The sequence below is a fragment of the Primulina tabacum genome, chromosome 13 (assembly GCF_025594145.1).
Source record: "Primulina tabacum isolate GXHZ01 chromosome 13, ASM2559414v2, whole genome shotgun sequence".
NCBI classification, from domain to species: Eukaryota; Viridiplantae; Streptophyta; class Magnoliopsida; order Lamiales; family Gesneriaceae; genus Primulina; species Primulina tabacum.
In genome coordinates this window covers 3,805,595-3,830,780 of record NC_134562.1, presented here as the reverse complement: position 1 = coordinate 3,830,780, position 25,186 = coordinate 3,805,595, and the positions used below count along the sequence as shown (strand labels likewise).

Here is a 25,186-nt window from a genome sequence, read left to right as displayed (position 1 = left end):
AAAAACACTTAATATCTCATAATCTCAACCCGTGTATGACCGAGAAATAATTTCTCAAACTCACTCAAAAATAACATTCAATTTTTCTTCTCGCTTGAGTTGCTCTCTTGAGCTTGGAATGCTTAGAAAACTTAGATAAAATATCTAGCAAATGAGTAAATGAGTTGTATATATAGCAAGCTCTTCAAATGTGAAAGCCAAACATAAATTTAAACTTTGATATCCATCATTTGGAAGGCAGCGCGGACGTTCTCATTAGACGACATATGTGAACATAGGCACAATTTTATTGCTTACAATTCTGATTAAAAAAACACATATCCAAATCTTAACAGAACAAACTGGGTAAGAGTTACTTCACACGGGAAAAGAATCTGAGTAATAAAGTTTAACCATCAAATTGTTGAGCTTACTCTCCATCTATATGGTCAAATCTGCTGATCTTAAATGCCAGGGGTATCTTGTAGGGACTAAGAAATTAAAGGAGGAAACATGTCTTTTTAGTTTGCAAAAGGCCTCCATGGCATTAAGTATTCCGGGCACATGGTCCAGGAAGGAGCCAAACCACGCTCACATAATGATACCATATAATCAACGCACCCGCGGATTTTTTGTGATATCAGGCAGGGCGTTAGATTTTGACATAGGTGTGAATCGAACTCGAGTTCAAATCATTTTACCCAATAATGGGAGATATCAAATACTTTATGAATAAAATATAATTATGTATTAGATAAATATATGTCTGAATCTTTTGAGTATTTATTGTCGAAATCAAACTAGAATTTGAGCTAAAATTTTGAACTACCCGATCATATTCGGGATGTAGTGTATAGTTGGTTTGCACACAGCCAACAGCCGGGAGGACCACCAACTTCAGATGCAAACCTTAACACAAGATTTTTTTTTCGAGTCTCGCTCGGGATGTCATTCTAGTTTCTATTACGAGAAAGTAGGTAAAATAATGTTCCTAATCTGCTATGAGATGAAAAAAGTATCGACAAGCCCTTCCAAAAGTTTGATTTGGCTGCATGCTCGATAATAGGTGGAAAAGAAAACAGCTGGCTTTCTTGAAAGATTCCTTGCTGAAACTTCCATCACTGTCATATCCAAAATTTGGGTGGATTACGGAAATTGAGACTCAAGTTAAGGTACATAGACCACTGATATGGAGATCGGAATGCCTCTTTTGGCCTGCGTTCTTGTCCAGTTGGTGTAGTGTAAATAACCGGTCCCTAGATATAAGGATTGTTCATAATCTCAGGCCCGTTTACATCTTTGGTGCTGGTAAGAACTTTAGCTGCCGATACACATAGATCCAGTCGACCTATTGGTGCGTACCGAGTCATTGTATGGTCTTGATAATTGGTGCATTTATAATGAAACGTTAAGAGATATACATGTTTTACTGGAACTTGATAATGCCAATGCTTAAATGAGGCAAAAGCAGATTCACATACCTGGAGAAGTAAAATTTCTTGGTTCGTTCTTCTCATTATCAAAACTAAATTGATTCAACTTGCAGGGGACTGTAGTGTTGCTGTTTCAGCCGGCAGAGGAAGCTGGGAATGGAGCAAAAAGAATGATTCAAGAGGATGCTCTTAAAGATGTTGAGGTCGTATTTGCAGCGCACGTATCACATCTGCTCCCGACCTCTGTCATTGGGGCAAGACCTGGCCCTTTTCTGGCAGGTTGTTGCTTCTTCAAGGCAGTTGTTACCTGCGAAAAGTGCACTTCCGGGAGCTTCCATGACTCAGTCAACCCTGTCTTAGCTGCCTCAGCAGCAGTGATCAGCCTACAGGGCATTGTGTCCCAAGAGATGAATCCGTTGGACTCACACGTAGGCACATACTCAAACAGTTTCACATTACATCGAATCAGCTTCCATTTTCGAGAAACGTCATTTAAAATTATTTGTCAAGTATTTTTATTTCCCATCTTAGGTGATCTCTGTAACTTTCTTCAAAGGAGGCGATGATCTTGATCCGATGCCAAACCGGGTTGAATTTGGTGGCACTTTGAGGGCTTTTTCTAATAAAAGCTTCGACCAACTTCTTACAAGAATAGAAGAGGTAAGACATTTCATTACTAGTTATGTCTACCTCTGTTATCCCTTGACTAAGCAAACAGGATCGATCATTAAATACCTTGAACATTTTAAACAGATTATCGTAGCTCAAGCTTTGGTTTTCAGATGCTCGGCAACAGTTGACTTCTTCAAGAACTCAGATTCGATTTACCCACCTATGGTAAACGACGAGAAAATGTACACACACTTGAAGAAAGTTGTCGACGATCTAGTAGGACCCACAAATTTCCAACTTGTCGAGCAGATAATGGGGGCAGAGGACTTCTCATTCTTCTCGGAAGTGATTCCTGCAGTCTTCTTCTTCATCGGAATCAAGAAAGAATCTCTAGGATCAGTACACTCTGCCCACTCGCCTCATTTTTCTATAGATGAAGACGCGCTTCCTGTAGGTGCGGCAACTTATGCTGCCATTGCTGAGAGATATCTACTCGAGCGAGTAGTCTCACCATTATAACTAAGGAATTCACAGAACTGAAAAGGGATGCAAGTAAATAAATCTTCCTTTTGTAGTAGAAGTATTCCACACACAGAAGAATGAACATTAGTTCATCTATGTTTTAGGAGAGAAAATGAGAATATTCTTTCCTCCTCTTCTTGTATATACATGCTATCAAAGAGAAATCCACAACAATCGAATGTGATGCTCAAATTGCTATCCGAAGACTCAGAATTGTAATATTACTACTTTGAAATTGTTTTTAATACAACTAATTTGAAGTTCAACAGGCATTATAATGGAACTTAAATTCAAGATGAATGTATCTCCTCTCCACACCTGCGTTGCAGAGCAAAATAAGTGAGAATAATATTTGCACCTACCCTGCGAAGACAAATCAGACTCCATCATCACTTTCTCCTCGTCAATCATTTCAACAACACCTCCAGCCTTAATCATGGAGTGTTTACCAGAAACCTATGTAAAATAGAACAAAAATGTTAATTCAATCAATCAAATGTTAAAAATTGGTGTTCCGAGTATTTTCCCTCCACCAAGTTAAGAGGCTCAAGTTTAAAGTTTCTTTTTCCATTTCAAATCAGAATATAAACAGTGTCTCGTATTTATGCACAAGATTCTAAGATCATGTATGGTGGAGAAGGATGCAAGGTAGAAAATTGGTGCCCAATAGTCTCCTACTGCGTTTTTCTCTCAACTAATTACATAATAAAGATAGCAAATGCGTGTAAGATTTATTACAACAGAGAAGCTCCACGTGGCATGATTTAAAATGTATCATTTTGGATTTGTCATTTGTAGGATCACTCATGTACCTCATTACCAAGCTAGCTGGCAGTCACAATTTAACAAAAATGTTTATGACCATTCAACAGTCCAAACTCCAAATGCTATTTCTAATATGTGTTACATATATTACTGCACATGACAGTGTGGCCAATTGTTCCTTCTCAACAATGTCCATTCCAACAACTGTACCAACTTGAAACTCATATAAACCGACACACCGACATTTAACTTTGTAACAATCACAGCAGCCTCAAACACATTCATCACTCAATCCCATCTTAACAGGCCTGTATTTCCTTTGTCACAGGTTCTTAGTACCAGCACCCGCCGCACATTTTGGTTGGACGAGGGCCAACACAAAAGGCATCCCAATGCACCTGGTAGTGATGCTTTACTATCCCTGCAATTCCATGAATTTAGCATCGTCGAAGCCATAACCACAATCCTGTAAGGCTGTAATGATCTGAAAGTACCTGAACAATGTGTAAAAGAAATGGGGTCCAAAACCATTGTTTAATTCAAGAAAATAGTTCCAGTAAACTGTTGGGACTTTAATATAAAGGTGAATGCTTGAAGCTTGGAGAAGGAATAACTTATTAGTTATTCAAGGAAATGAAGATATCGTAGCATCACATATGAATAGCTAAGGTAAAGAAATTTATCACAAATCTAATCTAACTCCCCAAACATGTGAAATCAAGCAAATTCAGACTCAGTGATCGGAGACTTAACTAAGATGACCAAAACAAAAATCATATTTTTTCGACCAGTCAAGACAATCAAGCGAAAAGTATCCACAGCATTGATTTTCAGACAAAAACAATAACATTAATTACAAATAACTTGCACCCCTCGCTCCATCACGGCACAGCTTCGAGCCTCGCAACGAACACGAATCCTCGGCAAAGCCCGTCTCCATCGAAGGGAACGCCTTTCGCCCACCTCCACTCCGCCTTTCTATCCGCATTATGTTTCCACAGAGTCAATCTCCTAACCCTTTTCGCTAAACTTACTACTCTTCAAGAAACACCGGTACATCTCCACCTGCATTCGGCTCGCCTCCTCCCACTCGAGGCCCTCCAAGTCCAACCTCGATATCAAGATGGCCGAGCATCTGCAGCACGTTGGAGCTCTTCAATCCCCCAACCACGTACAGTTTCCTCTCATTCCCAGCATTCACCATCCGGGGGCGTCTCAAAATGTCGAAAATATCCCCCCATTCGCGCTTTTCCAACCGGTCTTCGCTGCTTCGACGGCAGACTAGAGGAAAACTTGAGCCAGTTATTCAACACACTGGAGCTGAAATTGTTACACTTCAGACTCCGATTCTCTGAATAATGCAGAACCGCAAGCTCTGTGAGGACTAGGACAACACTAAGCGAGCTGGCTAGCACAGATCCATGGCGGGACCAAGCGGATCCGAGCTGAGGAAGGATCTTGTACTGACTAGTCAAAGGGTTGCAGACCACAAGGGCTTTCTGCGAACTCTACGCGAGGGTGGCACAGGGTTCCTGCGACTTGGGTTGCGAACACCAGAGGTAGAGGAGCCCACGGGAGGAGGTAATGGGGTGGAACGAGGAGAACCTGAGCCACTGCTTTGACGAAGGGTCGGGTCGACAGCAAGATTTAAATCAAGCCCAAAAAATTTAAATTAACAAATAAAAGCAAAGATGGAAGCGTGCGAGTACGAGGACATCGTGTGAAGATCGTGACTGGAGAAATCGTTTAGAATTTAGAAGAAAAATGAAAGACATACAACTCAAACACGTCAAACTCAAAAAATGAAACAACATCAACTTTACAAATTTTAGTCCGTATTTTCAAGTTTTTTCATCTTTTTATTCTCATAAAACTGTGCAAACAAAATACAATGAAATCTGAGGGGGATAATACCCATTTTCTTCCTTTTCGTTAACCGTTTTTCCCATTTCAGTCCTTCATGATTTTTGACTGCTAAAATAATCCTTCATGTTTTCAAAATATTCCCGAATTGATCCCTACCGTTATCCTGACGTTAAGATTAACGTTGACTCATATCACGTGCCACTCACATGATCATTTGTTTATGAAGGCAGTCAGTCGAGCACATGATCATTTGTTTATGAAGGCAGTCAGTCGAGTATTTCTTTTCAAAATTACTCCCCCACCTGTACAAGAACCCTAATCCCCAAATCAAACGATGGAAGGAAAGGGAATGTCGAACTCGAAGAAAATGTAGCAATTCCAGATTCATTGATTCCATTACAACATCTGCCATGGTAAAGGCTTTTAATTATTTTCCATGATTTTGTTGTAGCTTCTCGATTATTATGTTCGTAGCATTCGTATTTTGTGAACTTTTATGTAATTTTGAAATGGAATATGTATGTATATATTGTATCTCAACATTTTCGAATTTAAATTTTGAAGGTGGTTTATCAATATTTTGGTAAATTGTTAGGATAATGATGAGGACCAACTCGAAGGTGGTTTATCAAAAATTTTAGGATATTTGTTAGGATATTTTTCTAATTTCGAAGGTGGTTTATCAAAATTTTTGAACAGAGTAGTAGCATTATTATTTTATTACAAATTTAGTTTGTATTGTATAACTTTCTCTGTGATTTGCTTACGTGATTTTCATGTTTACTTTATGATTTTTTTTTTTGCATTTGAAATTTCTTATTTAATGTAGAGGAAAACATATGTTGTATTTGTTGGACGAAAACCCGGTGTTTACGAGAATTGGGAGGAGGCTCAACTTCAAGTGAATAAATACAGTGGAGCTTCTCACAAATCCTATTGGAGTAGAGAAGAGGCAATGAAATCTTTTGATGAGTACATGAAAAAACAATCTGGTGGAGCTGCTACTTTTAACTCTTACGAGGCAAAATGTTCAAGTTCAACATGTGATGCAAGTTCGAGCGGAAAACCGAAAGAGTATGAAAGAATAGCCCACTTAGTGGAGGCTCAAATGGAATCAGAACGTGAGAATCGAAAAAATGCATTGAAAATGGAAGAGTTGTCTAAAGAGCTCAAAGAAATACTACAGTCTCTACACCTTGGTGAAGATAAATAGAGTTGTTGTTGCTTCTGTTGGTGGCGCAGCTAGTGAGGCACAGCTAGTGATGCATGTGTTTGTATCATTTTCGATTATCCTGCTCTTGTGTAAACACTGAAGCTTCTTTTATGTATTATGGGATTTGAATTAACAATGCAACAATCTGTCTTCAACAATGACTTGAGTAAGATGTATAATATTCATCTTGTGTTTGCAAGTGTGATTGTTAATTATTTGTGTCCATGTGAAGGCCCTAAAACTCCTTTCTTGGAAATTTGCGGAAAAATTTAAAATTTTCTTTTTAAAAGAACTTAAATGGCCTCATTCATAAAATCACTGGTGAATCAAGTCCAATATTTCAAAATATTGCAGCGGAAGAAAATCAAAGTTTTGCCAACAACAACGATTTAAAAATATCCAACAACTGATAAAAATTGTTTGCGAAGAAAATAACAACTGCTGCTCTGAGGTCCTCGGGTGCCACTACTGCCGACCCAAGCTGGCTCACTGGTCCCCGCCCTCGGCCCTGGCCTCATCAGTACCTACAACAATCAAGTCTAGTGAGCCTAAAGACTCAGCATGCATAAATCGCAGGTAACGAGTAAAAATCTGAATTTAAAATATGCATGAGATAAAATATCCTGTCCTGAGGCATACTGAAAATAATCTGTACTGAGCAATTATAATACGTGCATAACTGAACTGGAAGTCACTGTAAAAATATTTGCTCCTTGGAGCCTGTACTGAAATATCTGATAAAATTTTCTGTTGAGATTATGTTTTACGCCTGTGGCCACTGCACTAAGCTGAACTGATCGGTAACTGGCTACCGGGGAGGCTGAAACTGAACTGAGCTGGCCGGTCACTGGCGACCGGGTGGTACCATACTGAACTGATCGGTCACTGGCGACCGTATAAAATAACACTCCCACATAGTGAATGAACCACAAGCCATATCGCATAAATCTCAAAAATAATCATTTTCTATTTAATGCACGTAAAATAATTAACTGGCATAATGAAAATTCCTGTAATTTTACCAACTGGAGTGGATTGGATCGTTCCCAGGCTCGCTGCAACCTAACTGTGCCATGAAAAATATGCAATAGCTTAAACATGACCAACTATGCAATTTACGTTCAAAAGATGCGACTATGACGCCTAATGACTTCGCATTTAATCATGACTCCGAGCCAACCTGAACCGACACTGAACCGACGTATAGTCATGATTAAAATACGCTGAAAAATCATAAAATAATGTTCCTAAAATGGTAGGGTCGAAATCTAGGTGGAATGGAGGCCAAAACACGAAACGCTCTTTCGAGAGTCAATTTGGCACATTGCACCGTAAATTCTCGTACGACCTCAAAAATGATCCAAATGACGAACGGTCAAAAACATGACCTTCCCAACTCAATGAGGCACTGTCCAGTCCAAGGCCATGGGCTAAAAGCCAACCAAGAACTCAAACGACGCTTCTGAACAGCAGCATACTTGCTGTCAAAAAATACAGCAGCTGCGCACTACAAGACTTGCATTGGTTTCGAGACTATCGGCCATTAGGGGCGTGAACCACCGACCAGAGACTCTTACCAACATCCCAAGGAATGATTTGAACCATGGCTAAGGGCCCTAGGCCAGCCACAATCCGCATCACACCAAATCTTAACCGAAGGGTCCAACCGAGAGCAACGTGCATGCGTGTGTAGTGTTTATGCTATGATCGATGTCTTGCGTCGTTCCAGTGGCCATTTGATTGACCATGGCACGATCTAGACATCTAGGAGCATGATATGAACCGTGGCTAAGGGCCATAGGCCAACCAAGATCCACACCAAGCCACAAAAGAAACGAACCATATGCTGAAAAATGGAAGGGCCGAATGGGGAAAGGGGCTGTTCTTGTGGATTATTTAAAAACCGATGAGCCATGGACCAAGCCACCAAAAGGGCGACTTAGTCACGTCTTAGACATGCTAGGGAAGTGATCCAACCATGGCTAAAGGCCCTTGGGGCAGCCAAGATCAGATCCACAACCCTTGACACAAAACTGAAATTTTCGAACAACATTTCTGCACTTATGGGGAACTTGCTGTCATTTCGGATTTTCCAGCAAGTATGGGGCTGGTTTGAATGGACCAACATGGTCCTAATGCATCCTACTACATGTATACAAGCCGCCTTGGGAGCCTGGAATCGAACCAATCACCTGAAACCACAAAACTCAGAAAAACGTGAAGCTTGTCATGAAAGGGCCGAAATTCTGCATGTGTGTTCCAAAAATATTTTGACATGTATCTCGGTTTTTGCTTGCTAAAACATGATCATGTACTGAAAAATAAATGATAATATGACTTGATTGAGGTTTGAAAGAAATCTAGACATGCCTGGTTTCGTTTCGAAAGAAAACGAAAAGAAGAGACGAGACGGCGCGGAGGAGACGGAGTGGCTTGCTTCTCTACCTTTCTTGGCTCTCGATTTTTCTCCCTTTCTCCCTAGCTGCTATCCACGTTTTTTCTACTGAAAAGGGGTCTTATTTTCGGTGGAGGTGGAGGGGGGAGTGATGGTTATGAAGGTGAGGAGAAGGGTGCACAAAAATAGGATCATATCAAGACCAAGTCCACTCCCCTTTTGAATTTGAATTTTGAATTGATATCAAATGAGTTGGTGGATGCTTCTAGGAGGTGGTGGCCGAAATTTAGCTTGATTCTAGACTAGGATATGTCCATTTATTTAATTAAATTGTGCTCCCAAAAATCCTAGAATTATCCTACTAATTACATGCAAAGAATTGGTCAAAGTTGGTGAGTTGGAAAATGAATCTTCTAGCACTAAGGGTGGCCGAAAAATGCATGATAAAATAAAGGGAAATGTTGATTATCTAGTCAACTAATAATCCTTGAAAGCCTTACTAATCCTTTAAATAATTTAGTGAGCTAACCCCTTAATTTAATAACTTAAATGAGTTCATTTCTTAATCACCTCAAATAATTAAATTAAATCTTCAAACCTTCCTTTCTAACTTAAATGAACTTAGTTACTAGCTAAATTAACTTCTGGAAATATTTCTCAAATCTTAAATTCTATCTCAAAACTCCAACTCCGGTCCGGCCTCACTGAAAATACTGAAATGCTAAAAATCAAACTGCTGAACTGAAATAATAAATAATTAACTTCAAACAAATGCATTTAAAATAATCATGCAATGAAGTCAATTAAATTTAAAAATCTAGAATTATGCATGGCTTATACGTCTACTGACTTACGGGTTCTACAATCCTTCCCCCCTTAAATAAATTTCGTCCTCGAAATTAGAACTCACCGAATAACTCAGGGTATCGACTTCTCATCTCCGGCTCAGACTCCCACGTAGCTTCCTCCTCTGAATGGTTGAGCCATTTGACTTTGACTCGCTTAACCAACTTGTTCCGAAGTTTCTTCTCCTGTCTGTCTAGGATCTGCACGGGTCTCTCCTCATAAGATAAGTTCGGAGTAAGCTGCAACGGCTCGAAGTTCAGCACATGCGAAGGATTTGCCATATACTTCCTCAGCATGGAGACGTGAAAGACATTGTGTACTCCGGCCAGATTTGGCGGAAGAGCCACACGATACGCTAGCGTCCCAACTCTGTCGAGGATCTCAAACGGTCCAATGAATCTCGGACTGAGCTTCCCTTTCTTGCCAAATCTCATGACACCCTTCATAGGTGCCACTTTCACGAAGACATGATCGCCCACTGCAAACTCTAACTCTCTCCTCCGCTGATCGGCATAACTCTTCTGTCGGCTCTGAGCAGTCCTCATCCTATCACGGATCTTGACTACTACATCTGCTGCCTGCTGAACAATCTCTGGACCCAACTCTGCTCTCTCTCCTACTTCATCCCAATGAACAGGAGATCTACACTTGCGACCATACAGCGCTTCATACGGAGCCATACCTATAGACGACTGGAAACTGTTGTTATAGGTGAACTCTACCAATGGTAAGTTCGACTCCCAACTCCCAGAGAAATCAATGACGCAAGCACGGAGAAGATCCTCTAAGATCTGAATAACTCGCTCCGACTGTCCATCTGTCTGCGGATGGAAAGCTGTGCTAAACAGCAACTTCGTACCCAAAGTCGAATGCAAACTCTTCCAAAACGAGGAAGTGAATCTGGGATCTCTGTCGGATACGATAGAAACTGGAATACCATGGAGTCGGACTATCTCTCGGATATACAGCTCTGCATACTGAACCATGGTGAAAGTCGTCTTAATAGGCAAGAAGTGCGCTGATTTGGTAAGACGATCTACAATCACCCAAATAGCATTCGATCCTCTGGCTGACCTCGGCAATCCGGTCACAAAGTCCATGGTAACATTCTCCCACTTCCACTCGGGAATAGGGAGAGGCTTGAGCAAACCTGCTGGTCTCTGATGCTCGGCCTTCACTAACTGGCAAGTCAGGCACTCGGATACAAAACGCCTGATGTCCTTCTTCATTCCTGGCCACCAATACAATAGCTGCAGATCTTTGTACATCTTCGTACTCCCAGGGTGAATGGAGTACGGGGACGTATGGGCCTCTGATAAGATGTCTGCTCGGATAGAATCACTGCTGGGAACCCATATCCTATCTCGGTATCTCACAATACCGTCGCTGACTGAATACAAAACACTGCCCTTAGCTTCATCTCTCTTCTTCCACTGTGCCAACTGCTCATCTGCTGCCTGACCGCTGCGAATACGGTCAATAAGAGAGGACTGGATAGTCAAGGTAGATAAACGAGGAACTCTACCTCGAGGGTAAGTCTCAAGATCAAACCTCTGCATCTCGATCTGAAGAGGTTTCTGAATCGTCAAATGAGCCATCACTGCGACTTTCCTGCTCAAAGCATCCGCAACTACATTAGCTTTACCCGGGTGGTAGCTAATGTCACAATCGTAGTCTTTCACAAGCTCCAACCAACGTCTCTGACGCATGTTCAGCTCCTTCTGCGTAAAGAAATACTTGAGGCTCTTATGGTCGGTAAAGATCTGGCACTTCTCTCCATACAGATAGTGCCTCCAAATCTTCAAAGCAAAAACTACGGCCGCTAACTCCAGATCATGGGTAGGGTAATTCTTCTCGTGGATTTTCAGCTGTCGAGAAGCATACGCTATCACTCTCCCATGCTGCATCAAAACTGCACCTAAACCAAGCTTCGAAGCATCGGTATAAAGGACAAACTCACCAGATCCTGACGGTACAGCCAAAACGGGTGCTGAGATAAGAGCTTGCTTCAAAGTATCGAAGCTCTTCTGACACTCCTCGCTCCACTTAAACTTCACATTTTTCTTTGTCAGTGCTGTGAGTGGAACGGCAATAGAGGAAAATCCTTGGATGAATTTCCTGTAATATCCTGCTAGCCCAAGAAAACTGCGGATCTCTGATGCATTCTGAGGCACAACCCAATCTCTTACTGCTACAACTTTTGCCGGGTCTACCTCAATGCCACTGCTAGAAACAATGTGGCCCAAGAACGCCACCTTCTCTAACCAGAATTCGCACTTACTGAACTTTGCGAATAGTTTATGTTTCTGCAATGTCTGCAACACTGTGGTCAGATGCCTGCTGTGCTCCTCCCGACTCTTGGAGTAGACGAGAATGTCATCTATGAACACTATCACAAACTGGTCGAGGTACGGCTGAAATACGCGATTCATGAGATCCATGAAGATCGCTGGCGCATTCGTCAGACCGAACGGCATCACAAGGAACTCGTAGTGACCATAACGAGTCCTGAAAGCTGTCTTCGAGACATCAGCATCTCTCACCCTCAACTGGTGATAACCGGAACGCAGATCTATCTTGGAGAAAATCGAAGCTCCCTGCAACTGGTCAAACAGATCCTCAATCCTCGGCAGTGGGTATTTATTCTTCACTGTAACCCTGTTCAACTCCCGGTAGTCAATGCAAAGCCTCATCGAGCCATCCTTCTTTTTCACGAATAAGACTGGCGCGCCCCATGGAGAAAAGCTCGGGCGAATGAACTCCTTGTCGAGAAGTTCCTGGATCTGCTTCTTAAGCTCTGCCATCTCTGTCGGTGCTAGTACGGTACGGTGCTTTGGATATCGGAGCCGTACCTGGCATAAGCTCAACTGGAAAACTCCACCTCTCTCTCTGGTGGCATACCAGAGACGTCTTCGGGAAAAACGTCTAAGAAATCTCTAACAATCGGAACATCTGAGGCTGACTGGCTGGGTTCCTCGGGGACAGATAAAAGGGTTGCTAGAAATGCCCGACACCCTCTATGCATGAGCTTCCTAGCCTGAACATAAGGAATAATGCGCGGTAAGGAAAGTACCTGTCCGGCTCAAATAAGAACTGCTCCATTCCAGGCGGTCGGACAAGAACGGATCTCCGCTGGAAGTCTATCAACACTCTGTTCCTCAATAGCCAGTCCATCCCTAGGATGATGTCAAATTCCGGCATCGGTAGCACAATCAGATCCGCATAAACAAGATTACCGTGCAGCTTAAGGTCTATATCTCGGATAACATTGGTGGCTGCCATCTCCTCGCCTGACGGCAACACTACTGAAAAGGCTGTATCTAGCCCAATGGTCTGGATCTTGAGAAAGTTTGCAAAGACCTCCGAAATAAATGAGTGAGTGGCCCCTGAATCTATCAAGGCCTTGGTAGCGGAACCAGATATAAAAATTCTCCCTGAAAGAGCGGAGCTCTAAGTTGAATCCCACTACAAGATCTAAACTTATAGACATGCAAAGGTCTAGGTTCCTCTAGCTTAATTCCTCGAAATAAATCTGAGTAGAGCATGCAATCCTATAACAGTTCTAAGTTCAAAATCTAAATCCCGATTCCCAACATGCGGAAATTCAAATAATAACTTAAAGTTTAAAGGTACCTGTCAACAACATAGTCTCCGGGTTGGCTTCCGCGGCATGGAGAGCAAAAACTCTGCCTTGGGTAGGCAGATTCCTCTGAGGGCACTGCAGCAACATGTGGTCTGGACTGCCACACTTAAAACACTTTCCTGAGCCAGCCATACATGCTCCAGGATGGCGACGTGAGCACCTGGGACAGACTGGGTGCTCCTGAGTCCTCGGGGCTGGGCGTCCCCGCTGCTGCTGCTGCTGCTGCTGCTGGCCTCTGTTCCTGGGCGGTCCATGAAAAGGCCTCTTATTCTGCTGCTGATGCTGAAGAGGAGGAGGGCGGTGCGGTGCCTGGACTGGGCGCTTGCCCTGGCGATCCCTCTCGATATCCCGCAGATCCTGCTCTGCGGCTAAGGCCTTGGAGACGGCAACCTCATAAGTAGCAGGGTCAGATACCCTAACATCCCGGCGCAAGATCGGCCGTAAACCCACCAGGAAGTGCATCAGCTTGGCTTTGGCATCATTCGCTATCAGGGGCACAAAGTGACAGCCCCTCTCGAACTTACGGATAAACTCCGTAACCGACATATCCCCCTGTCTCAGGCTCATGAACTCGGTGGTCAGCCTGGTGCGAACCTCCTCAGCAAAATACTTGGAGTAGAAAACCTCCGTAAAGCGGGTCCAAGAAAGTGTAGCCAATGTCAGGGCTACCGAAGCTCCTTCCCACCATAAGCGGGCGTCTCCAGTGAACAAGTAGGTGGCACATCGGACTCGGTCTGCGTCCCCCAGCTCCATAAAATCGAAGATAACCTCGAGGGATTTGATCCATCCCTCGGCAACCATGGGGTCAGATGCCCCAGAGAATTCCTTCGGGCGCATCTTCATGAATCGCTCATACACAGCCTCGGGCCCTGTCGGCCTGGCTGCGGCTGCGGCTACGGCTGCGGCATTGCCCCCCGCAAACTGTGCGAAGAACTGTGCCATCCCAGCTAACATCTGGGCACTCATGTCCGGTGGGGGCGGTGGAGGAGGTGGTAGGTCTCCCTCCGGTCTATGCTCCTCTCTGTCCTCTCGGCGAGGCTCCACCTCTCTGTTGCGCTCTAAAATGCGTCTAGGGGGCATACTGTTCCAACATAACCCATACGTAACTAACATGCATAATTCCATACTTTATTTTAAATGAACTCTGAAATACTGAAAATCTGGAAGCATGCTGACAAAATAATTCATGCTATAACTGAAATGCTGAACAAAATGCTGAACTGAAAAAAACTTACAGACCAAAGGCGTGGCTTCGTGAGCTTCTCACGGTCAGTAGTAGTGAAACCCTATACAGAACCACCGCTCTGATACCAACTGTGAAGGCCCTAAAACTCCTTTCTTGGAAAATTTGCGGAAAAATTTAAAATTTTCTTTTAAAAAGAACTTAAATGGCCTCATTCATAAAATCACTGGTGAATCAAGTCCAATATTTCAAAATATTGCAGCGGAAGAAAATCAAAGTTTTGCCAACAACAACGATTTAAAAATATCCAACAACTGATAAAAATTGTTTGCGAAGAAAATAACAACTGCTGCTCTGAGGTCCTCGGGTGCCACTACTGCCGACCCAAGCTGGCTCACTGGTCCCCGCCCTCGGCCCTGGCCTCATCAGTACCTACAACAATCAAGTCTAGTGAGCCTAAAGACTCAGCATGCATAAATCGCAGGTAACGAGTAAAAATCTGAATTTAAAATATGCATGAGATAAAATATCCTGTCCTGAGGCATACTGAAAATAATCTGTACTGAGCAATTATAATACGTGCATAACTGAACTGGAAGTCACTGTAAAAATATTTGCTCCTTGGAGCCTGTACTGAAATATCTGATAAAATTTTCTGTTGAGATTATGTTTTACGCCTGTGGCCACTGCACTAAGCTGAACTGATCGGTAACTGGCTACCGGGGAGGCTGAAACTGAACTGAGCTGGCCGGTCACTGGCGACCGGGTGGTACCATACTGAACTGATCGGTCACTGGCGACCGTATAAAATAACACTCCCACATAGTGAATGAACCACAAGCCATATCGCATAAATCTCAAAAATAATCATTTTCTATTTAATGCACGTAAAATAATTAACTGGCATAATGAAAATTCCTGTAATTTTACCAACTGGAGTGGATTGGATCGTTCCCAGGCTCGCTGCAACCTAACTGTGCCATGAAAAATATGCAATAGCTTAAACATGACCAACTATGCAATTTACGTTCAAAAGATGCGACTATGACGCCTAATGACTTCGCATTTAATCATGACTCCGAGCCAACCTGAACCGACACTGAACCGACGTATAGTCATGATTAAAATACGCTGAAAAATCATAAAATAATGTTCCTAAAATGATAGGGTCGAAATCTAGGTGGAATGGAGGCCAAAACACGAAACGCTCTTTCGAGAGTCAATTTGGCACATTGCACCGTAAATTCTCGTACGACCTCAAAAATGATCCAAATGACGAACGGTCAAAAACATGACCTTCCCAACTCAATGAGGCACTGTCCAGTCCAAGGCCATGGGCTAAAAGCCAACCAAGAACTCAAACGACGCTTCTGAACAGCAGCATACTTGCTGTCAAAAAATACAGCAGCTGCGCACTACAAGACTTGCATTGGTTTCGAGACTATCGGCCATTAGGGGCGTGAACCACCGACCAGAGACTCTTACCAACATCCCAAGGAATGATTTGAACCATGGCTAAGGGCCCTAGGCCAGCCACAATCCGCATCACACCAAATCTTAACCGAAGGGTCCAACCGAGAGCAACGTGCATGCGTGTGTAGTGTTTATGCTATGATCGATGTCTTGCGTCGTTCCAGTGGCCATTTGATTGACCATGGCATGATCTAGACATCTAGGAGCATGATATGAACCGTGGCTAAGGGCCATAGGCCAACCAAGATCCACACCAAGCCACAAAAGAAACGAACCATATGCTGAAAAATGGAAGGGCCGAATGGGGAAAGGGGCTGTTCTTGTGGATTATTTAAAAACCGATGAGCCATGGACCAAGCCACCAAAAGGGCGACTTAGTCACGTCTTAGACATGCTAGGGAAGTGATCCAACCATGGCTAAAGGCCCTTGGGGCAGCCAAGATCAGATCCACAACCCTTGACACAAAACTGAAATTTTCGAACAACATTTCTGCACTTATGGGGAACTTGCTGTCATTTCGGTTTTCCAGCAAGTATGGGGCTGGTTTGAATGGACCAACATGGTCCTAATGCATCCTACTACATGTATACAAGCCGCCTTGGGAGCCTGGAATCGAACCAATCACCTGAAACCACAAAACTCAGAAAAACGTGAAGCTTGTCATGAAAGGGCCGAAATTCTGCATGTGTGTTCCAAAAATATTTTGACATGTATCTCGGTTTTTGCTTGCTAAAACATGATCATGTACTGAAAAATAAATGATAATATGACTTGATTGAGGTTTGAAAGAAATCTAGACATGCCTGATTTCGTTTCGAAAGAAAACGAAAAGAAGAGACGAGACGGCGCGGAGGAGACGGAGTGGCTTGCTTCTCTACCTTTCTTGGCTCTCGATTTTTCTCCCTTTCTCCCTAGCTGCTATCCACGTTTTTTCTACTGAAAAGGGGTCTTATTTTCGGTGGAGGTGGAGGGGGGAGTGATGGTTATGAAGGTGAGGAGAAGGGTGCACAAAAATAGGATCATATCAAGACCAAGTCCACTCCCCTTTTGAATTTGAATTTTGAATTGATATCAAATGAGTTGGTGGATGCTTCTAGGAGGTGGTGGCCGAAATTTAGCTTGATTCTAGACTAGGATATGTCCATTTATTTAATTAAATTGTGCTCCCAAAAATCCTAGAATTATCCTACTAATTACATGCAAAGAATTGGTCAAAGTTGGTGAGTTGGAAAATGAATCTTCTAGCACTAAGGGTGGCCGAAAAATGCATGATAAAATAAAGGGAAATGTTGATTATCTAGTCAACTAATAATCCTTGAAAGCCTTACTAATCCTTTAAATAATTTAGTGAGCTAACCCCTTAATTTAATAACTTAAATGAGTTCATTTCTTAATCACCTCAAATAATTAAATTAAATCTTCAAACCTTCCTTTCTAACTTAAATGAACTTAGTTACTAGCGAAATTAACTTCTGAAAATATTTCTCAAATCTTAAATTCTATCTCAAAACTCCAACTCCGGTCCGGCCTCACTGAAAATACTGAAATGCTAAAAATCAAACTGCTGAACTGAAATAATAAATAATTAACTTCAAATAAATGCATTTAAAATAATTATGCAATGAAGTCAATTAAATTTAAAAATCTAGAATTATGCATGGCTTATACGTCTACTGACTTACGGGTTCTACAGTCCAAATTTTAGATGTATGAGTACCAGCACTATTACGAATAGCAGTGTCAATTCAAATGCAAGCACAACCAGCACCATTAAAATGCTGGATCAGCACAACCAACACCATTAAGAGATTTACCAATTCAAATACCAGCACCATTAAAATGAAGAGATTTTCAAAACTACAACATTTACTTCCACAACCATTAAAATCCAACAAAAAATAAATAACGTATCCACAACCACTACTTCCATAAAATGTAGAATCCAACAAAACAAGATAACATGTCATCAACCACTTGTTCCAAAACCATCCTAGATTTTGATGATGATCCAGTACTTTCAAGATTTTGATGATGATCCAGTACCCTTTTCCTTTGCGGCATCTTTCATTGAACGAGATCCATTTGATTCTGTCGGTGTTTTTTTCTTTGATCATCCAATGAAGCTCTCAAACTAGACACAGTTACGAAGTTTCTTCCGCCTTTCACAATAACATGTGTTTGTTTGTTGAGTACTTTATCGACCTGAAAAAAAGATAAATAAACTCAAACATATCCAACTCACGAAAATAAATGTAAAAGGTTTATTTGCACTTATATTAACTGATGAGATTCTGTTAGAGCTGCCAGTAATTGTTACTCCACTTGCTCGTTGTCGTACTACCTGAAAATAAACATTTAAATCCAAAAACTTTTACATAAATTATTGTCACTTAAAATAAACATAAATACACAACAAGTAGTTTATAACTGTAATTTTTTCCTTTTTTTGAATGCTGCTTCAGCACGTTCAACAGTTTTATTGGAAATGAATCTTTCGCTTTAATCTGACGTTGTGTTGCCTTGTCCAGTCGCAACAAACTCGGCTTCATTGCATGTTTGTGGTGCAGATTCAATGTGACCTATTAAATGCTCAATATTATTTAGATAAAAATTAAAATACGAAACTTCAATATCATAAAAGTAACTCCAGAACATCACCTATATCCATTTCATTGTAATTTTGGAATCGTGCTGAAGTATGCCTTGGACCAGTGTTGTTCAGGTTTTTTACTCAACCAGATATAGGCATCATGATTGATCTTCTTCAAGTCTTCCATCCGCCTTTTGAACTCTTCAACTCTTGTTGCCCTAGCCGCAGCCCAAAGAGCATTTTTAATCCCCACACCTCTGAAACCATCGTGTTTCATGTTGGTGTATAGATGCCTAACACAAAATCTATTTTCGGCATTTGGAAACAAATTCTCAAAGGCAGGAATCAAGACTTTTTGCTTATCAGACATGAAGGTCCAACCATCTTCATTCTCAAAGCCAATATCGTTATTCAACAACTGCAGAAACCACATCCAACTATCCTTTGTCTCTCCTTCCACCAATGCATAAGCAATAGGAAAAATGTTGTTATTTGGATCTAGGCCAACTGCTGTCAACAACTGCCCACCAATATTGGTTTTCAAAAAACATCCATCCACTCCAACCACAGGTCTACAAGACTCCTTAAAACCTTGTTTACAGGCCGAGAAGCACACATACAGCCTCTGAAATCTTGGCGCATCATCTCCATCAGTCAGTTTCAGAATCACAGATGCACCTTCATCGGACCTTCTCAGTTCAGCACAGTAATTTCTTATTTGGCTAAATTGTTCCGCTATGCTGCCATCAACTAGCTTTAATGCTTTTTTCCAACCCAAATAAGCTTGTTTATATGTGAGGGATACATTCAAAGTAGATTTAACCTCTTCTCGGAACTCTCTGGTACCTAACTTAGAATTTGATTTCAATTTACTCACAAAAGTTTCACCTAACCAGCTTGACTTGATGTTTTTGTTCTTAACATTCCAATAGCAGTTTTTGTGCTCAGGTTTAAATGTCTTTATCTGCCAGCAACTGTCCTTATTCACTAGTGACACATGAATAACCCATTCACATCCTTCATTTTTGCACACACCTCGATGCATCTATCTCATTTATTGAAACAAATTCATCATGTTCAATATAAATTTCCACTTCAAAGTTTTTGGGGACGTGGTTCCTAATTTGAACCACATCAGCATCACTTTCCAAATATCTACCATTGTTCAAAGATTTACCGATTTTGTGCCAAAATCTGAACTTATCTTTCTCCACGCATCCTACTTGCTCAGCATAATCCCAGAGTTCAATCAAGTCTATCTTATCCATAACCACAAAATCAAAGTATTCAGTACTCCCACCTTTGTACGTTTTCCTCTTGCGATTGCTGTCCATTGAACCATTGTAGTACAATTTAATTGTAACAAGAGTGGGTTCTCGCATCCAGCCTAAAATGCATAAGAGTAACATAAGTAAATGTGATAAATCTCAAAACATTTTTCCTCAAATTCAGCACATTAAATAAGAGAAACATTACCATAATTCGGGGTGAATTCAAGAGACATTATACTTCTTTTAGCCATTACCGACTTCCACATTAGCAAATATACCAAACTGTAATTTCAAAAAAGAAATCGGTGGTGTTTCTTCGAGTTCGCCATTCCCTTTCTTCGAGTTCGCCTTTCCCTTTCCTTCATACGTCTAATTTGGGGATAGGGTTCTTGTAGAGTTTGGGAGTAAAAGGTAAAGGAATCAACGTTAATCTTAACGTCAGGATAACGGTAGGGACCAATTCGGGAATATTTTGAAAACATGAAGGATTATTTAAGCAGTCAAAAATCACGAGGGACTGAAATGAGAAAAGCGGTTAACGAAAAGGACGAAAATGGGTATTATCCCAAATGTGAGGGGAGTGAAAGTTCTACCAAACATTAAAAAAGATATGGTTGAAGAAAGTGTACAAAAATATCTGTTCAAGGCATAATTTAACAGCTTGAATGCCAACATCATATTCATGGTACATTCAATAAAATTCACAAGCTTGAAATGAGTGTAGGAGGAGGTACTGTAATTGAAGTGAAAGAATCATCAAAGCTTGTGGTTGATGGTATTTGTAACGCCTACTAATTTAAAAGTGCGGAAATATTTTTTTTAATAAAGCTCACATTTTGAAAATAAGAATTTGATTGAATTGCATTCATGCAGTCCTATTTAAAATATCTTTAAAAAAATAATCATTAGTAATTGCCAATAAAAATTTAACGGAACATAATCGAGTAAAATCTTAACATCCAACAGTGAAATAAATCAGCTAATATAAATACTCATATCCTCTCAACATCATAAAATCATAAATATGCGGAAAACATGCGGTCTCGGGTCGTGTCGCCCCACCAGGTTTGCCTACTCAGAGTTCGACACCTCCAGTCCCCTCAATATCATGCTCACCTGCATCACACATGCCTAGTTAGTCTAAAGACTCAACGCGCCTGTACTAGAAATAACAAGTACATATACATCGCACACAGCAGTGAAAAATACAATACACCATATGGATCGAAACATTTACATGCATTAACACACATTTCTCATAATTATGGCGTGAATGATACATAGAAGAGGATACATGTGTGCATTGATGAATTATACGCAAGAAGATCGAAGAACGAGCATCGGGAAATTGCCGGGTGAATTTTTCTTGCAAGAGAAGAGCTTGGCCAAATCTCGCTTCTATGGAGGTGCTGAAACCGAGAGAATATTGCTGAGTGGAGGGGGTGTCAGCTGGTGGGGGAATAGGTTTAGGTTTAGGGAGTGTTTAGGTATTATTAAATAGATAAAAATTATGCTAATGGGCCCTAACTTTGTTTTAAAAGGGATTAAAAGAGTTTTGAGTCCAATTTATTGCATGTGTCACATATTAGAATTAAGTCGCAGTAAGCCTGGGAACGATCCAACTCATCCGGTAATAATAAGGCTATAATTATATTACGTGCATAAAAATATAAAATGTTTATTTTTGAGATATATGCGATATGTCTTGTGGCCACCTTAAGTTATGGGTTTGGAAGTCGGTAGGCGCAACCGAGGACCTCTCCACCCGGTGACTTACGACCGGTTTGTGATTATGTATGGGTACGGACATCCAGTCCAAGGGCTGTGATTGATCTCTACCGCCCAGTATACTGTGGTTTAGTCTGATCAGGCACTCACGTTATATTATGGGCCACTTGCTTAGAAACATTATCTCTACCACAAAATTATGATATGATACGACAGAGCTCTATTGAGCAAAACTTTTACGTATGATTTTCAGATATGCACGTAGATATAATTATTCATGATACGATTTTCATCATACGCTTTACGATACTTTAATTTTTACGTCGCATGCGATTTTATGATATATTTACTTGTTATTCACGATATATACATGTTGAGTCTTTAGACTCACTAGACTTGATTGTTGTAGGTATTGATGAGGTCAAGACCGCGAGCGGAGACCAGTGAGCGATCTTGGGACAGCAGTAGTAAACCCGAGGACTTCATGATTTAATTTATGCACCTTTTATCATTCAAACTCGATTTTAACATGTTGGATTATTTTTAAATTGTTGTTTGAAATACAATGTTGACTTCCGCTGTTATTTTAAAGTTAAAATTATTTACATGTTTATTTTATAAATTGGGCAAGTTATTTATTTATTTAGAAAAATTTTAATAATTCCGCAAAATGATGAATACGAAATACGGGTCTTTACAGTTGGTATCAGAGCCTATGATCTTGTAAAGGGTTGTACTACTACTGCTCTCGGGAAGCTCATGAAGTCACGTCTTCGGTCTGTAAGTTTTACGATTACGCATTTATTTTAAAGCCTGAAATAATTCTTACATCATGATTGCATGAAAGATTTTATGTCAAGATTACGATTATGCATTATTTATTTAAATTTAAAGAAATAGTGAAATTATGCATGTTGGTTACATATGGGTTATAATTATGGAACAACATGCCTCCTAGACGCCGTGTTGGACGCCCGAGAGGTGATGATGAGCGCTGTCATGAGGACGGTGAGGATCAGAGACAAGGGGAGAACGAGGAGAGAGATTTACCACCACCCCCTCCACCAGACATGAATGCACAGATGCTAGCTGGGATGACTCAGTTCTTCGCACAGTTTGCAGGGAACAATGCAGTGGGAGCCAGACAGACGGGACCGGAGGCTATCTATGAGCGGTTCATGAAGATGCTACCAAAGGAGTTCTTAGGGACGTCCGATCCTATGGCTGCCGAGGGCTGGATTAAGTCCCTTGAGGTTATTTTTGAGTTTATGGGGCTTGGAGATGGAGATAGGGTTCGATAGGCGACCTATCTGTTCGGATGAGACGCTCGCCTATGGTGGGAAGGAGCATCAGTGGCTTTGGATTTGACTACTTTGAGCTGGGCGCGCTTCACCGAGGTATTCTACTCTAAATATTTTACTGAAGAGGTGCGTTCGAGGTTGACCACGGAGTTCATGATCCTGAGGCAGGGAGACTTGACTGTTACGGAGTTCATCCGTAAGTTCGAGAGGGAATGTCATTTTATACCCCTAATTGCTAATGATGCTGGAGCCAAATTGAAGCATTTTCTGAATGGTCTGCGGCCGATCTTACGCCGTGATGTTAGGGTGGCTGGCCCTACTACCTATGATGTTGCTGTTTCCAGAGCTCTAGCGGCAGAGCAAGACCAGCATGATATTGAGAGTGATCGTCAGGTGATACGAAACCTCGTACGAATGAAAAGCAAGCACGAATATTGAAATCGCACCCTCAATTCAATAATGAACAAGAATCGATTATGTTGTCCCGATGTTTTGAAACAAGTAACGATTTGTGATATTCACCTCTAAGCGATTATAACTTAGCAACAAATATCAACGATAATAACAATCGAATTTCAAACGAACCTTCAAAGAACTTGTTTTGACAATCCGTGCGAAAAAAAATCGACAAACGCCACAAAGATACAATCTTTGATAAGTTTGATTTGTGTTGAAGATCAAAGCAAAATGCCTTGAATATTGAGAGAAATCTCCAATAATATGTTTAAAGTCTGAAATTATTTCGTTCATGGTCTGATACAATGCATAAATAATCAATAAAACATGAAAAAGTAGTGTAAAAAGGATTAATTAAGATAACTAGCAAATTTGACACGGAAGTGAAGACCGCGGGTGCGCTGATGATTCGACCGCGGGTGCGGTGCAGCTTCGGGAATTTTTTTTAAATTCGATTATCATGGACCGCGGATGCGGTCCCTGTTTTAGCGCGGGTGCGCTGGACCTTCGGTAATTGCACTTGAATAACATTCCAAAGACCTCCAATATTATTCCCATGATTCCCAACCTCCTCTAATTTAGTCACCCAATTTGTAGATCCTCCTTGGAAGTTCATCATGAGTCCTTGAATTGCTTCTTTAAACTTCTTGCTACGTCCCCTCGTTATAGGTCCTTCGGGCAACTCCAACGACTCTCATGCTTTTTTTGGTGCTTGATCAACCACGTTTGCATCATTCTCCCCTTCTTGAAAAGGATTTGTCCTCAAATCTTGATCATCTCCTACATCAAACAACGAAAGATCATTAACATTAAAAGTAGAACTGACATTGTACTCACCTGGTAGGTCTAATTTGTAGGCATTTTCGTTGATCTTTTCAAGCACTTGAAATGGTCCATCACCCCTAGGTAAGAGTTTCGAACGTCGCTTTTTTGGAAATCTTTCCTTTCTTAAATGCAACCACACCCAATCTCCCTTTTCAAAAACCATCTTTTTCCTCCCCTTATTGGCTTGCTTCGTATATTGTAAATTCTTCTTCTCGATGTTATTCTTGACCTTCTCATGCAAACTTCTAACGAATTCAGCTTTCTTCTTGTCATCCATGTTCAACCTTTCACTCACAGGCAAAGACATCAAATCCAAAGGAGTTAAAGGATTAAAACCATAAAAAATCTCAAATGGTGAATAATTTGTAGTAGAATGCACGCTACGGTTATAAGCAAACTCAACAAATGACAAACATTCTTCCCAATTTTTCAAGTTTTTGAGTATATCACGCAAAAGTGTTCCTAGAGTTCTATTAACAACTTCAGTTTGTCCATCCGTTTGAGGATGACATGTAGTAGAAAACAACAATTTTGTGCCAAGTTTAGTCCACAAAGTTTTCCAAAAGTAAATCAAAAATTTAACATCACGGTCAGATACAATAGTCCTAGGCATACCATGTAACCTAACGACTTCCTTGAAGAACAAATCCGCAATATTTGATGCATCATCGGTTTTATGACAAGCAATAAAATGTGCCATCTTAGAAAATCTATCAACAACAACAAATATTGAATCCCTCCCCTTCTTAGTCCTTGGCAAACCTAAAACAAAATCCATAGAAATATCAATCCAAGGTTCACTAGGAACAGGAAGTGGCGTATACAATCCATGTGGTTGTGTTCTAGACTTAGCTTGTCTACAAATAATGCATTTTTCACAAACACGTTCAACATCACGTTTCATATGTGGCCAATAAAAATGCTCATGCAAACAACTCAAAGTTTTAGCCACACCAAAGTGCCCCATCAAACCACCACCATGTGCCTCCCTCACAAGTAATTCACGAATTGATGACTTAGGAATGCACAATCTATCTTCTCTAAATAAATACCCATTATGCAAATAAAATTTATCATGTGGACC

The 25,186-nt window shown here is 41.0% G+C and overlaps 2 protein-coding genes and 1 pseudogene across 2 annotated transcripts in view; 1 reads left to right on the top strand and 2 right to left on the bottom strand.

Moving 5' to 3' along the window:
* Window positions 1-4,144, top strand: part of LOC142523394 (IAA-amino acid hydrolase ILR1-like 6) — a 58,033-nt gene extending 53,889 nt beyond the window's left edge. Inside the window, exons 3-5 of the mRNA XM_075627176.1 lie at window positions 1,526-1,840; window positions 1,944-2,072; window positions 2,166-4,144. Coding sequence (XP_075483291.1) covers window positions 1,526-1,840; window positions 1,944-2,072; window positions 2,166-2,543 — 822 coding nt within the window. The 3' untranslated portion in view covers window positions 2,544-4,144. The remainder of the gene's footprint in view (window positions 1-1,525; window positions 1,841-1,943; window positions 2,073-2,165) is intronic.
* A 38-nt stretch (window positions 4,145-4,182) lies between these two features.
* On the bottom strand, window positions 4,183-5,260 carry LOC142521798 (SKP1-interacting partner 15-like; annotated as a pseudogene).
* A 13,340-nt stretch (window positions 5,261-18,600) lies between these two features.
* On the bottom strand, window positions 18,601-19,566 carry LOC142521797 (uncharacterized). The gene has a single exon (XM_075624980.1). It carries the CDS (start codon window positions 19,564-19,566, stop codon window positions 18,601-18,603), a length of 966 nt encoding a protein of 321 aa, XP_075481095.1.
* Between the last annotated feature and the right edge of the window lie 5,620 nt (window positions 19,567-25,186).